Raw genomic sequence first — 15747 nt, 5'->3', positions numbered from 1 at the left:
TCCAAAGGGGCAGGTCCAGTATGACTCGCTACTGTAGAAGATTCGATCGCTCTCTCCCTTTCTCAATGTCCTCAGCTTTTCCCAACATCTGAGGAATGTATGATTTCTATCTCTTATTTAATATATAGGCACTACATAGAAACAAAGCCCGTGAAAACTTAAATCGTAAGGGACCTATGTTTACACACAGTTTGCAGTCACCGTTCTCATGTGAGTTTGAAATTTGGAGGTGTCCGATCCCAGCTACAGATCCTTGATTTATAAAACAGCATATTTATTTTCCACCATGCCTATTCCCTACAGGTGTCTTGAAATCTGGCTAACTTTCTACCATCGAACAAGAGAGTTGACATCTTTCCCACCATCTTTACCACCTACAATCACCAAGCAGCATGACTTCCATCACTTGTGGCCTAATTTTGCTTCCTGCATGCTTGCCTCACAGCCGGGCTATTTCAAGTTACTTGTCCTGTGAGATTATTCTTGGTGCATGGCACTCTCAGCATACTTTCTATCATGGGGCTTGGCAGCTCTTCTGTGGCACAATATAACACATTCCACAGTGCCCATCAGCCTTTCTCAACATCCTAAGAATAATATAGTTTGCATATCTCCTTTGATCAGTGAAAATACCTCATGTTACACTTCACCTGAAAGGTAGGCATGAGTCACATATAGATCTAAATTGGATTCAAAGGGTAGGGAACAGATCATTCTTCTCTAAACTTGGATCTTTTACAACGCTGCCCATGAATGTAGCAGAAGTGATTTTTGTCTTCTCAAGAGGGTACTTAACTCTGAAAACTCTACAGTGCAGTCCACCAGGCATTGTCTTTGTGACCTCTGTTTGTCCTTATCTAGCCTGTCAATAGGCAATTAACAGTCGAGTATATTACCTGTAATAGTCAATTCTTTTAATGTAGTAGGTTACAGCCCTTTCTAACTTCAACAGTATGTGATGATAACCTAGTTTTAATTGGTGCTTGCAGAAGACATGTAGGGGTAATTTTTGGTTCAGATCGAAATCGCAAACAGTTTAGAGTAAACCTCGGAGTCCATAGTTTCTCTTTGGCTGAATGGAAACTGGTGCAAGGATTAAGGCACGCACCTCATTAACTCTCCTCATCAAGGTAGTAGCCATTAGTTTTCCATGCAAGGAATGTATGGCTAAACATGTGTAGTGCCTAAAAAGGCAGTTCAATACACCAATAAAAGGACTTGAATTTGGATGGATAGAAAAAACAATAACAGGTCTTTCAAGAAATCTAAAACCACAGATTACATAAAAAAGACGTTGTGCTCTGAGCTCTTGCTGCCATCTTAGTTGGATATTATTGTACAGGAGGCTTCATTTAAAACGTTCCGACAGGTATAACAACACTACACTGTCCTCACTTTTTAACTGGCGCAATATGTTGTCTGCACACCACAGGCATAGCTCTTTCGTTACTCTTATCCATCCTGACCTTGCCAGAACCTCCAACAGTAGCTTCAAATTGTTTCAATCTAGTACCTTGCGGGAAACACTTCTTCATAGAGGGGCATTATTAAAAATCTTGACAGTTTATCTGGAGAAATTGGAAACAATGTTTGTCATACCCACTCTGCCATAACCAAGATCATTTGGCAAGATACTTCTTGCAGCCTCCCCATGTGCCAGTGCACTAAGGACAACAGTGGGAATACAAACAGGAATGTATGTCATCAGAAAATCCCTCAATCAAGAATATTCGTTTTGGATACCATGAGCCCAAGGCAAACACTTTCTGCTTCTGCCAGCTTTGTGTGAGTTTATGCATGCTTAACAGAAAAAGCAGGAACTCTGATAAATGGGTTTAGCTCCAATTCGTGAGATTCTGCACCAGCCTATTTAGGTCTCCCCTGTCATTCTTTGTTATCTGTATGTGTTGCACTACTAGAGAGACCAATATTTAGAAGGGCAAATAAACAGTTTCTTGGCCTCTCCTAACAGCGTGCCCCCCTCCATGAGAGCACAGAAACTGATGCTGTGCTGTGCTGTCTGGCTTCAACAGAATGTTCTTCTTAAAGACCGGATGTTCAGGAAGCTGGGCATACTTCACCCCATGACCCACAGCATACCTATGTAAGGTCTGTAGCTCCCAGGCCTTTGGGGATAACACAATCTTTTGTGAGCTCTCCAGCCTTCCAGGGAAGCAAACATCACAACTATGACAGAGGGTCAAGTTGGGATGAAAGGCATGGCTACCATCCGGCCTGAATGCCAGTTCCACCAGTCCAGGTGGAACTTCTTTATCTTGTGGAGTAGCGTCATGAACTTTACGGATGTTACTGGGTTCAGACACAAAGTTCTCTGCCCTATGGCTTAAAGGATGCTCTGCTGAATAAAGGAGGACATCAAATACAGCAGGAATGAAAATGTCACTTACCCAGTGTACATCTGTTCGTGGCATTAGTCGCTGCAGATTCACATGTTGTGCATAGTCCGCCGTCTGGTGTTGGGTCGGAGTGTTACAAGTTGTTTTTGTTCGAAGAAGTCTTTTCTAGTCCCGAGACCGAGGGACTCCTCCTCCTTTGTTCCATTGCGCATGGGCGTCGACTCCATGTTAGATTGTTTTCTCCGCAGAGGGTGAGGTAGGAGTTGTGTATGTTAGTAATAGTTCCCATGCAATGGAATGAATAAGTATGTACCAACTAAGGTTTAAGTAATATATTTACAAATGTACAAATGTTGAAGATAACTTCCAAACGGCTACAGGCTCCCGGGGAGGCGGGTGGGCACATGTGAATCTGCAGCGACTAATGCCACGAACAGATGTACACTGGGTAAGTGACATTTTCAGTTCGGTGGCATGTGTAGCTGCAGATACACGTTGTGCATAGACTAGTAAGCAGTTATCTCCCCAAAAGCGGTGGCTCAGCCTGTAGGAGTGGAAGTAGTCTGAAATAAAGTTCTTAGTACGGCTTGACCTACTGTGGCTTGTTGTGCGGATAGCACGTCTACACAGTAGTGCTTAGTAAATGTGAGGCGTAGACCATGTGGCTGCCTTACATATCTCGTTCATTGGAATGTTTCCTAGGAAGGCCATGGTAGCGCCTTTCTTTCTGGTTGAATGTGCCCTTGGTGTAATGGGCAGTTCTCTCTTTGCTTTAAGGTAGCAGGTTTGGATGCACTTAACTATCCATCTGGCTATACCTTGTTTTGATATTGGGTTTTCTGTATGAGGTTTTTGAAATGCAATAAACAGTTGTTTTGTTTTCCTAATTTCTTTTGTTCTGTCAATGTAGTACATTAGTGCTCTTCTGATGTCTAATGTATGTAGTGCCCTTTCAGCTACTGAGTCTGGCTGTGGGAAGAACACTGGTAGTTCTACCGTTTGATTTAAGTGGAACGGTGAAATAACTTTTGGTAAAAATTTTGGATTGGTTCTTAGGACTACCTTATTTTTGTGTATTTGAATAAAAGGTTCTTGTATAGTAAACGCCTGAATTTCACTTACTCGTCTTAGAGATGTGATGGCAATGAGAAATGCAACCTTCCACGTTAAGAATTGCATTTTGCAAGAGTGCATGGGTTCAAAAGGTGGGCCCATGAGTCTTGTTAAGACGATGTTGAGGTTCCATGAAGGAACAGGTGGTGTTCTTGGTGGTATAATTCTTTTCAGGCCTTCCATAAACGCTTTAATGACAGGAATCCTAAATAGTGAAGTTGAATGGGTAATTTGCAGGTATGCAGATATTGCTGTGAGGTGTATCTTTATGGAAGAGAAGGCTAGATTTGATTTTTGTAAATGTACCAAGTATCCCACTATATCCTTTGGAGATGCATGTAATGGTTTAACTTGATTATTATGGCAGTAGCAAACAAATCTTTTCCATTTGCTTGCATAGCAGTGTCTAGTGGATGGTCTTCTAGCTTGTTTTATGACTTCCATACATTCTTGGGTGAGGTTTAAATGTCCGAATTCTAGGATCTCAGGAGCCAGATTGCTAGATTCAGCGATGCTGGGTTTGGATGCCTGATCTGTTGTTTGTGTTGTGTTAACAGATCTGGTCTGTTGGGCAACCTGACATGGGGTACTACTGACAGGTCTAGTAGTGTTGTGTACCAAGGTTGTCTTGCCCATGTTGGTGCTATTAGTATGAGTTTGAGTTTGTTTTGACTCAATTTGTTTACTAGATATGGAAGGAGAGGGAGAGGGGGAGAGGGGGAAAAGCGTACGCAAATATCCCTGACCAGTTCATCCATAGAGCATTGCCTTGAGACTGCCTGTGTGGGTACCTGGATGCGAAGTTTTGGCATTTTGCGTTCTCCTTTGTTGCAAATAGGTCTATTTGAGGTGTCCCCCAAATTTTGAAGTAAGTGTTTAGAATTTGGGGGTGAATCTCCCATTCGTTGACCTGTTGGTGATCTCGAGAGAGATTGTCTGCTAGTTGATTTTGGATCCCTGGAATAAATTGTGCTATTAGGCGAATGTGGTTGTGAATTGCCCATTGCCATATCTTTTGTGCCAGGAGGCAAAGCTGTGTCGAGTGTGTTCCCCCCTGTTTGTTTAGATAATACATTGTTGTCATGTTGTCTGTTTTGACAAGAATGTATTTGTGGGTTATGATGGGTTGAAATGCTTTCAACGCTAGGAATACTGCTAACAATTCGAGGTGATTTATATGCAGCTTTGTTTGATGTACGTCCCATTGTTCTTGGATGCTGTGTTGATTGAGGTGTGCTCCCCACCCTGTCATGGAAGCATCTGTTGTTATCACGTATTGTGGCACTGGGTCTTGGAAAGGCCGCCCCTTGTTTAAATTTATACTGTTCCACCATAGAAGCGAGATGTATGTTTGGCGGTCTATCAACACCAGATCTAGAAGGTGACCCTGTGCATGTGACCACTGTGATGCTAGGCACTGTTGTAAGGGCCTCATGTGCAGTCTTGCGTTTGGGACAATGGCTATGCATGAGGACATCATGCCTAGGAGTTTTAATACCGTCTTTGCCTGTATCTTTTGTGTTGGATACATGGCTTGTATAACCTTGTGAAAATTTTGAACCCTTTGTGGACTTGGAGTGGCTATTCCCTTTGTTGTGTTGATTGTCGCTCCTAAGTATTGCTGTGTTTTGCACAGCAGAATGTGAGATTTTGTATAGTTGATGGAGAAACCGAGTTTGTAGAGGGTTTGTATGACATAATCTGTGTGGTGTGCACACTTTGTGAGGGAGTTGGTCTTGATTAGCCAATCGTCTAGGTACGTGAATACGTGTATATGCTGCCTTCTGATGTGTGCAGCTACTACTGCTAGGCATTTTGTAAATACTCTTGGTGCGGTTGTGATACCGAATGGCAACACTTTGAATTGGCAATATATTCCCTTGAATACGAACCTTAGGTATTTCCTGTGCGAGGGATGTATCGGTATATGGAAATATGCGTCCTTTAGATCTAAGGTTGTCATGTAGTCTTGTTGCTTTAGCAGTGGTAACACGTCTTGTAGCGTGACCATGTGAAAGTGTTCTGATTTGATGTAGGTGTTTAGTGTTCTGAGATCTAGGATTGGTCTCAGTGTTTTGTCCTTTTTTGGTATTAGAAAGTACAGTGAGTAAACTCCTGTGTTTATTTGTGTACATGGTACCAATTCTATTGCGTCCTTTAGCAGTAATGCTTGAACTTCTAGTTCTAGAAGGTCTAAATGCTGTTTTGACATATTCTGTGTTTTTGGTGGGACATTTGGAGGGTGTTGGAGAAATTCTATGCAATAACCATGTCGGATAATTGCTAAGACCCAAGTGTCTGTTGTTATCTCCTCCCAAGATTTGTAAAACTGACTTAGTCTTCCCCCCACTGATGTTGTGTGAAGGGGTTGAGTGACTTGTGAGTCACTGTTTGGTTGCAGGGGTTTTTGTACTTTGAAATTTTCCCCGGTTTCTAGGGAATTGTCCTCCTCTGTACTGGCCCCAAAAGCCTCCCCTTTGGTACTGTCCCTGGTAGGTAGACGGTGTAGATTGTGAGGTGCTGGCTTGTGTGGCATGACCCCGAAACCCCCCCTGAAGGTTGTTTTGCGGAAGGTGCCGAAAGTGCCTCTGCCCTGCAGGGAATAGAGTGCGCCCATGGCCTTGGCTGTGTCCGTGTCCTTTTTAAATTTCTCAATTGCCGTGTCCACTTCGGGTCCAAACAATTGTTGTTCATTGAACAGCATATTGAGCACCGCTTGCTGTATTTCCGGTTTAAAGCCAGATGTGCGCAACCATGCGTGCCTTCTTATGGTTACTGCGGTATTTATTGTTCTTGCCGCTGTGTCCGCTGCGTCCATAGAGGAGCGTATTTGGTTATTGGAGATGTTTTGTCCCTCCTCAACCACTTGTTTTGCCCGTTTTTGAAATTCTTTGGGTAGATGCTCGATGAGATGCTGCATCTCGTCCCAATGGGCTCTATCATATCGCGCTAGGAGCGCCAGAGAGTTCGCGATGCGCCATTGGATTGCAGCTTGTACTGCGACCCTTTTCCCAGCTGCGTCGAACTTGCGGCTCTCTTTATCTGGAGGTGGTGCGTCGCCTGATGTGTGCGAGTTGGCTCTCTTGCGAGCTGCCCCTACCACGACTGAATCTGGTGGCAGTTGTGAGGTGATAAAAGCAGGGTCCGTGGGCGGTGCTTTATATTTTTTCTACACCCTTGGAGTACTCGCTCTACTTTTGACAGGTTCTTTGAAGATCTGCTTTGCGTGCCTTAGCATTCCTGGAAGCATAGGTAGGCTTTGGTAGGAGCTATGGGTGGAGGAGAGGGTGTTGAAAAGGAAGTCATCCTCGACAGGTCCTGCGTGTAACGACACGTTGTGGAATTCTGCTGCCCTAGCTACCACCTGTGCATACGCTGTGCTGTCCTCAGGTGGTGAGGGCTTGGTGGGGTACGACTCAGGACTATTGTCTGATACTGGGGCGTCGTATAGGTCCCAAGCGTCCTGGTCGTCTTGGCTCATGGTGGTATGAGCCGGTGAATGTGACGGAGTCTGTGCCGGTGATGTGTGAGTTACAGGTGGAGGAGAGGGTGGCGGAGTTACCTTCTTCACCATTTTTTGTGGTGTCTGTTCTTGTGTTTGGAACTCGAATCTCCTTTTTCTCCTGATTGGGGGAAGAGTGCTGATCTTCCCTGTCCCACTTTGTATGAAGATCCGCTTTTGTGTGTGGTCTACATCAGTGGTCTGTAACTTCTTCAAATCTGTGTTTGCGCATTTGAGAGGACAGTGATTGTTCCTCTGTATATGAGCTGGCAGTTGGTTCGGTTGCTGGTCGTTTTGGCACCGAAACTGTGTCTCTGCTTGTTTTCGGCTCCGAGGCGAATTTTTTCTTTTTCGGCGTCGAGCTTTCTCGGCGTCGATCTTCCTCGGTGCCGCTGTCTCTGCGTCGAGCAGCTTCGGTTCCGCTGTCTCGGCGTCAATCTTTTTCGGCAGCACTTTCTCGGTCCCGAGATTGCTGTGTGCCTGTGTCTCGACCCGAGTCGGACGATCTCGGCCTTTTTCGGTGCCGATGGACGGTCACCTACTTTATGGGTTGAGCCATGGCCTGTTGGCAGTGGCGTCCCCTGGGCCTTGTCTGTTTTCTTGTGTGGTGCTTGCTTCGGCGTCTTACTCACGGTTTCTTCGACGTCGAATTACTCCGAGTCCGATTCATGGATGGAGAAGGCTTCCTCTTCTTCTCCTTGTCCCTCGAACTCTCGGTGTCCTGTCGGCGTGGACGCCATCTGCAATCTTCTGGCTCGCCGATCACGGAGCGTTTTTCGGGACCGAAACGCACGACAGGCCTCAAACGTTTCTTCCTTGTGCTCGGGCGACAGGCACAAGTTACAGACCAAATGTTGGTCTGTATATGGATATTTATTGTGGCATTTAGGACAGAATTGGAACGGGGTCCGTTCCATCAGTGTTGATGTTACACGCGGTCGGGCCGACCAGGCCCCGACGGGGGATCGAAATTACCCCGAAGGGCTACCGGAGCTCTTCACGATTCGGTGTCGATTCTATTCATACCCGATCCCGAGCGAAACAATACCGACGTAGTTTTCCGAAGTTAAGACTATCTTTCCGTCCCAAAACCCGGAGCGAAAAGGAACACGTCCGAACCCGATGGCGGAAAAAAAACAATCTAACATGGAGTCGACGCCCATGCGCAATGGAACAAAGGAGGAGGAGTCCCTCGGTCTCGGGACTCGAAAAGACTTCTTCGAACAAAAACAACTTGTAACACTCCGACCCAACACCAGACGGCGGACTATGCACAACATGTGTATCTGCAGCTACACATGCCACCGAACATTATGTTTCATATTACTTGTCTATTTAAAATAAATACAAATAGTTTTTTTCTCTCCAAACTATGAAAAATAAGTTCATTTTATTACAAACTAAAACAATATCAGAGTGTCTCACCTTTACTGTGGCACGGCACATATCTGCAGTCATTTTTCCAGAAACTCTAGTTTCGAATATGTTGGAAATCGCATAGTTAAATACTTTGCCGAGGGCAACCTGAAAATGAAAGTTTTTTAAAAGTTATGTTTCAAAGATTAAATAAAGGCAATTACTTAAATTTTGAGGCTGGGATATAGCCTGCTTTTTCACAACTCCTAATAGCGTCAAACAGTCTTTAAAAAAGATCATCTCGTAACAGACATTTACATGTTTCATTTATTCTGAGTGTAATGTCTGGGCACAAGCAAGCCAAATTATTACACCAATACATTATGTTGTTAAACGCCACCTCCTTTTCTGCCTCTTCATAACCTGTTTCAGGGAAGGATACGCTATAAATGTGCACTGAGGAAGATCTTTTTGAAAAGAATGCAGAAGTAAACAGTTAGCAAAGCTTTTCATCTGAAATGTACAAGTCAGACAAGTGTTTTGTAATACTGCAAGCATGTCAGTATTTCAGTTAAACTGGGTTCTGAATTTGTGAAAGACGTGTCTATGAGGCGTGAGTAACCACTCGAAGCAAACAATATCGTAAACAATACTGTTAACCAATTCTAGAGTCTGGACCAAAGCCACAGCACACATGGTGAAGTAAAATCTTGGAACTAAAGGTGCTCCTGCGTTTTGTATACATTTTCCTACTTTTAACAATGATAGTACAAATTAAAGATCTCAATAAGATGCAAACGTGTACAATGTGGTTCATTTGCAAACTATCTATAACAATATTTACTTTACTGCCTATTTAAGTAAGACTGATAAGAAAAATAAAAGCATGGTGTGAACAACGCAGCCACCCAGTATTTTCTAAGCAAACCTTGTCATAGAGAGAAATTGAAACTAAAACACATGGGGCCACTTAACTCCTACAGCTGACCTAAAAACATTGCTGGCTTCATGTACATCGAGGTATTCAGTATTCAATATTTGGGTGAGTTGGTGATTAGAGGCCCACAAGGTCGCAGGGAGGTGATTAAAGGAGTGACACCAAACCTGAAATGTCTGCAGCGCATAAAACAGATTGTTTCAGATACACCAGAACACTCTAACATTAAAAAGGTCCCTCCAAATATCATTAGACAGTCATATAATACCAACAATACAGCCTTAGTTGTTGTATCATACATGTTATCCCGCCTGTTACTGATAAGACATATAGCTCAGGGTCCCTATCCTACCCTCTTTAATCCCTACCTACCTTTCCCCACCTTGGTTAATCTCTCCTTTTTTGCCCCCACATGTATCCTTTATTGCGACTTCTCTACACTCTTCGTTGTAGAATCCCTATTGGAAGCCTGTAGTTCTGCTGGTATCTGAGAAGATGCACATCTGTTCCCCCTTATTGTAATGCGAGGGACCTTTATGTTAATCATAGGGCAAGTTTAATATCTAACTTTCAACTACAGGATGAAATGAAGATGATCTCAACTACACCGGTTAACTGACTAAACCTGGTTGTCGTAGTATTCATGGAAGCATTAATGATAGCAGAAGATGTTCTTTCTTCATTTTGTAAAGTAGCTTTAGCTTCAAACTTTTTAATCGACAGGCAGAAGCTTTAAATATGGTGCGATATCAGATCACATTTGTATGTTGTAGCAGGTTAAGACTGCTAGGGCATTACATGCAGCAATCAACATTGAAGCTATCTCTGAAGAACAGCGAGACAGTGTTTGGGATCTTCTCTTTGCAGTTTGCATTACCACCAAATCTGCACGTACACGTTCGAGAAGACACACTGGTGTGTCAAATGGAGTTTGTTTTTTTGTTTTGGTCTAGACTTGGAATAACGTCAGCCACTGTCACTGGATTCTTCATTGTTTCAAGACCTTCTGACCAGTTATGATCATTTATTGGTATTTCTCTCATTGTTTTCTGGTTGGATCTTTAAAGTCATATAAGAATCAATTTGTTTATTTTGCTGATATAGGAAGGTCACATCTATTAGATGCTCTTTCAAGCAGCCTATGAAAGCCAACAATATCATCCGGTAGTGAACCTGACACAGTTGGATCTGTACCTCCTTCAAAGTGTGCTCTCTATTTATCCACTTCAGGACCAGTGTCCCTTAGAGAAAATAGTGGACGTTCTCCTCCTTTTTGAGTATTATCAGTTTAGACATCATCAATTCAATTCAATTCATTTTATTATCATGTTATGGAACTCCTAAGAGGTCCACATGAATTCAGATACTAAATCATTTAAAAAGAAATAAACTTCCACATCATATAATACTTATTTCTTAAAAAAGGGAAAAATAAATAAATACATAAAACAGTGATTTGTTATTAATATACATAGTTCAAAATATCTGCAAAAATGATTGGAAGAACTTAAAAATCATGTAACAAAATCTTTCAATATGGGGGGTATAACATAAATCCAGCGCTTCTCTGTGAGATCTAATATTAAGCTGTAAGAAAAGGGGTTTCAACCAAAGTTTCCTTGGAACGGAGAGACCCGGACACACAAATAAGACATGGGTAAGAGATTGTACCCCTCCTTGACACAGATCACAAACACTAGTAGAGCCATCCCACAGTGAGGTGAGATCTTTCAATGGCAATCTATTTAGTCTATGCAGGATACACAATCGCTTCACCCCATGATTTAAATTCCAGGTTAGATAGGGTTGCACGCACCCTTTTCATAGATACCGAGGTGGTTAACTTCTCTAGGCCTCTTCTTTTACGACACACCTCCATATCCATCAAAAAACCCTTACACCATGAGGCTTCCTTCAGAATTTTTTTTAATGATACATAAGGACTTGAAGGGCAAAGCCCGAGTCTAGCTCTAGCAGTTGAATAGCTTTGATGTAGTTTCTAAGAATACAGATTTTTCCCTCAGATTGTTGAAGATCTCACCATAGGCCAGGTTTCTCAGTGTACAATCCTCAGTTGGATTTGTACCTCCTCCAAAGTGTCCTTTCTATTTATCCACTTCAGTGCCAGTGCCCCCTGCAGAAAATAGTGGATGTTCTCCTCCTTTTTGAGTATCATCGGTTTAGACATCATCATTGGCAGGTTATTCTGAAGTTGGTATTTGAGATGTTTCTCGCGAAAGAAATGGTGAAATCACAACAGAAGAGGTGCGAGGAGTGGTGAGGTGGATTTGCAGTACCACGGCCAGAGGTGAAACCTGCACATTGATTTGTTTTCTTTCAGCATCCAGTGGAAGTTCTGGAAAACATGTGTAGTAATCTACTACTATTAGCCACGATCTTTTACTAGGTTCAATGGCACATGCATTATGGACTGGCTGGAGGGTTGTGTGCCATTCTCAAAGGGTTGTCACTGTATCAGCAATCTTCTTCCTAATGTTCCTAAATATTAAAAATTAACTCTGGATGTAGAAACGTCAGACTCCCTTACAAACTGGTATTCAAGTTGAGCCTCTCCTCATAGTCATTGTATTTCATGTTTAGTTATGTAGGATTATATGCTTGCCCAAACAGGACCTCTTTTTCAGACTCTTCTGAAACAAAGAGGTGTTGTGGAGGATATAGAGATACTTTACTGAGAGACATGAGCTCCAGTATTAAATGAGTTTAGGGTATTTCTCACCTAGATCCATATGACCTTTTATGTATTGGTAGGCTTAGGAGAAGTTGATAACAATGGTACTGATAGAGAGTGCTTCATCGTCTACGTTGCTAATGATGAGGTGGTTGTCGATGAAGTTGACATCATCTTCAAAGGTGAGCTAACTATTGACACTATACTAGACCTTCCTGCAACTGTCCTCAATAAAGAAGACCGAGCTTGTTAAGCTCTTCTTTGGCAAAGACTTACCTTTTCTCGTCAACCATGAGCCAGTTCATAGCTTCATCTATAGCATCATCAGTGCCAAATATTGGAGGCATTTGTGTCGTTGGTGCTGGTGGGAAAGACGCTTGTCGAGTAGGATTATCACTTGTTTTCTTATGAACCTTCCTGAGAGGTTCTTTGGAAGTGGATAACATTTTCTCAAAATTCAATGTCCTCTCAATGTGCCCTTTTTAAAAATGTTTATACATTTTTTAACACCATCTGACTATCTGCAGATGGTATTTTCTTTCATTTTGTTTTTTCTAGCCAAATCAAAAGCCTTCACTCTCTGTCTGTGTATTTTCTGGATTATAAATCCACAAAGGGATGGAAAATATTCACCAAATAGCAACAGTTTAGTTTGAAAAACACACTTATGTGTGAAAGACTGAGCTGAGTTCAGGGGATTCCCTCACACACAGTGTATAATAGAAATCTGAGGTCAGTATCCTATGGGAGAGTGGTTTTCTATGAGCTTATTCAGGATTGTTTGGTTTTTGTTCTTTTGAAAATAATGTGGGCATGTTAATGATGCGAGTATTCTAAAGCTTTACAGGCTATAGTTAACATTGTAACTTCTCACTATGGCCCCTTTATCTCAATGAAGTGGGTGATTCAAGCAGGTAAACCTATGCAAGATACAATTCTGAAGAATAGTGGAGTTCATTCATTGCCAACAAACAGCATTGGGAGTCATGACTTATATGGCTTCATGAAAAAAGGGACCTTGAAGGCATTTCAAGCACAATGGAAACATCTGCAATCCAAGCTTGATTTGCCAAATGTTTTACCTTAATCACACCTTAAGCAACCTTAATCCTACCAATTTCTCATTGGGTCTGGTATACCTCACTCAGTGCTACGCACGTTTACGGGGCACTCTGTATTGTTTAATTAAATGCTCCAAATGGCAACATGTCCAGCGTTCTAGAAAATTCTTGACCCCTGGCTGATCGCCCAAAGAGCCATCTCCACCATCTCTCTCCAGATCCTTAAGTCTACTCAGAAATATCAAGGAGGTCTCTGAGAGCCCGAGGCACATCCTTCATGGCTGTGGTAGCCAGTGGATCTGTGGATGGCTATTAGAACATAGGTGAGTTTAGTGACATCTGTGTAAAAAAAGAAAACAAGGAGGACCTCGCCTTTCTCCTTTTATTTTAAAGCTAACTGGTCCAATGCCTTCGGTCTTTAAACAGTCCAAACTACTTCTTTGTTTTTATGTCTTGAGTGGCATCTGTGAGCCACATGGGGCTGCTGCTACACGCAGAGTGAAAAACTTCAGTAAGAATCCAATGGAAACAGCTTTTTTTTTTCAAAGGCAATCTTGCTTCACATTTTATTGTAAAATCAAAATTGCATACATCAGTTGTGGGAGATTGTAAGACTGGGACTTGACAGTAGGGCATACTGAACTTGGTGATCGCTTCTAAAATAAAAAGTGCATTTATTACCTAGTGAAAATTATGGGGCAGAAACGGAAACTACTAGAAAAGCAAAGGAAAAATATGGAACTGGGCAGAAAGAACTCAAGACCTAAAGCTACTTAACAAGCCATTTGACTAGCTTCCACCTCATTTCCTGAAGCCACTTTATAAAAAAGACAAGAGAACATCTAAAGCATTAGGCTCCAGCTGAACATCAGGTTGTAAAAAACAATGACTTAAAACTGGGGAAAAAAGCTCCAAGAATAACAGCCCCACTATCTACCAAATGGCTAAATGCACTTTACTTCCTGTCAGACCTTTCTTTTAATTGCCCCAAGGTTTACTTCTATATCGTGCCTAGTTGTTCTTTTCCCCCTTTCTAACTTGGCATATTTTTTCCAGTTTATTATAGCTTTGATAATGTTTTGATTTAAGCATCTACAAAGAAAACAGAGAGTAAGTGCCTGTCTCTAGAAGCTACCTAAAGTGATTTTTAGGGGACTGAATAAGAGATCCAAATACTTTAAATGAAGTGTCTACAAAAATTACCTAGAATTGCTAGTTGGTGTCATTAACCTGCTAGCAACTGCAGACCTTAGCCAGCTAAATTATTGGTGTACTATATGGAAAAAAGTCTAAATAAATAAGTTCATCAGAGTAACCATGACTGCAAATACCAGACGTGTTCATTCATTGAGATATTTCATGTTTAAGCAAGCAATAAAGTAAGTAAGGATTGAGCTGTGTAATTGTATGTTAATAGCCTGAGAACATAAACAGACAGGCAACATTTGCAAAATTGGGCCAACTACCAGTGCAATGTACTCAGAGTAGCTGAGTCAAAAGTGTGTTTTATAATTATCCACACATTATTCATTACAGTTTAATTTAAATCTGGTTTCAGGTACTGTGATTGATATCTAAACAATGTAATAAAATTGATATATCATGAGAGCACCTGAGGGAAACCTGAATCTATACTTCTTACAATGACCTGAAAGAAACATTTCTATCCACCAGCCCTTAATGTTATCAAAAGTTGTATTATATTATAACAGTGACTCATGTTAGTAAAGCGACTTTTAAGAAGTATAGGACAAATGTTGTTTACCTTAAATATTTCCAAAGAACATTGTGTGAGGATAGTACTGAAAGTGGAAGATAGTCCCAACTCTACCAAGCTTTCGAAGTGGGTCATCTTTTCTGTTTCAGTTTCTTCCCTTGTTTGTTCGAGTGTGCTGCTTTCTATAAGAGCAAAGCATCTACGACAAAAATCACCAAGAATAACAAGTTACAGATTATAAACAAATAACATAACACAATGTATGTTCTGTTATGAGAAGTGTACTCACCGGTCCATAAACTGAAGAACAAAATCTTCAAACTCAGCAGAAGATGAGCAAAGCTCTCTCTCAATCTGTAATTCACAATGCAAAAAATAATGTCTTGAACAAGGATGAAAACCACAGGTGTTTCGACTAAACAGCAGTATGAGTGATGTAGGTCAACATTTTGATTTTCCTTCAATGCTTCAAAGGTAGGTGGTGCTAGTATACAAACCATACTGAACAAGCAGGTCTGCTTATTAACATGGTTTGCTACCTTTGAACCTAAACCTCCGATAGTAGAAATCATACAACACCTTTAGATATATCTAGCTCAAAAGAAATATCCTTGAAGGAAAGAAAGGGCGTGGTCTTGATACAGGCTAGTTATACAATACAGACTAGCTGCTACTGGGTGATCTATTGAACAAATATTAATTTGTGCGACTCCCTTCACTGCATCTGGTTAAGTATGAAGGTCAAGATATTGGAGACTGAATGCACTCTAAAAAGATGTGAAAATTGTTAATCTAATTATCAAGCATGATACAACATGCTTTTGGTGGTTGAGCACTTGACAAAGTCAATTTAATGTCTATCAAATTAGAGGCAACACAAAACAGTCTTGCCTCTACTATTAAATGGACCAGGAGATAGAACGGAATAAAGAAGATGATTATTAATAAATAACCACTTTTGTAACTAATTATATTCCATACTGTCCATCAGGTTAACTGTATTGAAACGAGA

General features: G+C 41.5%; 1 protein-coding gene across 1 annotated transcript in view; it reads right to left on the bottom strand.

Moving 5' to 3' along the window:
• The window catches only part of PSME4 (proteasome activator subunit 4), a 1396200-nt gene that overhangs the window by 1084960 nt on the left and 295493 nt on the right, over positions 1–15747 (bottom strand). Inside the window, exons 13-15 of the mRNA XM_069234194.1 lie at positions 15025–15089; positions 14784–14934; positions 8398–8496 (exon numbers count right to left, since the gene is read on the bottom strand). Coding sequence (XP_069090295.1) covers positions 8398–8496; positions 14784–14934; positions 15025–15089 — 315 coding nt within the window. The remainder of the gene's footprint in view (positions 1–8397; positions 8497–14783; positions 14935–15024; positions 15090–15747) is intronic.

This window comes from Pleurodeles waltl, chromosome 5 (genome assembly GCF_031143425.1).
Source record: "Pleurodeles waltl isolate 20211129_DDA chromosome 5, aPleWal1.hap1.20221129, whole genome shotgun sequence".
NCBI lineage: Eukaryota > Metazoa > Chordata > Amphibia > Caudata > Salamandridae > Pleurodeles > Pleurodeles waltl.
This window is presented reverse-complemented; position numbering and strand designations above follow the sequence as displayed.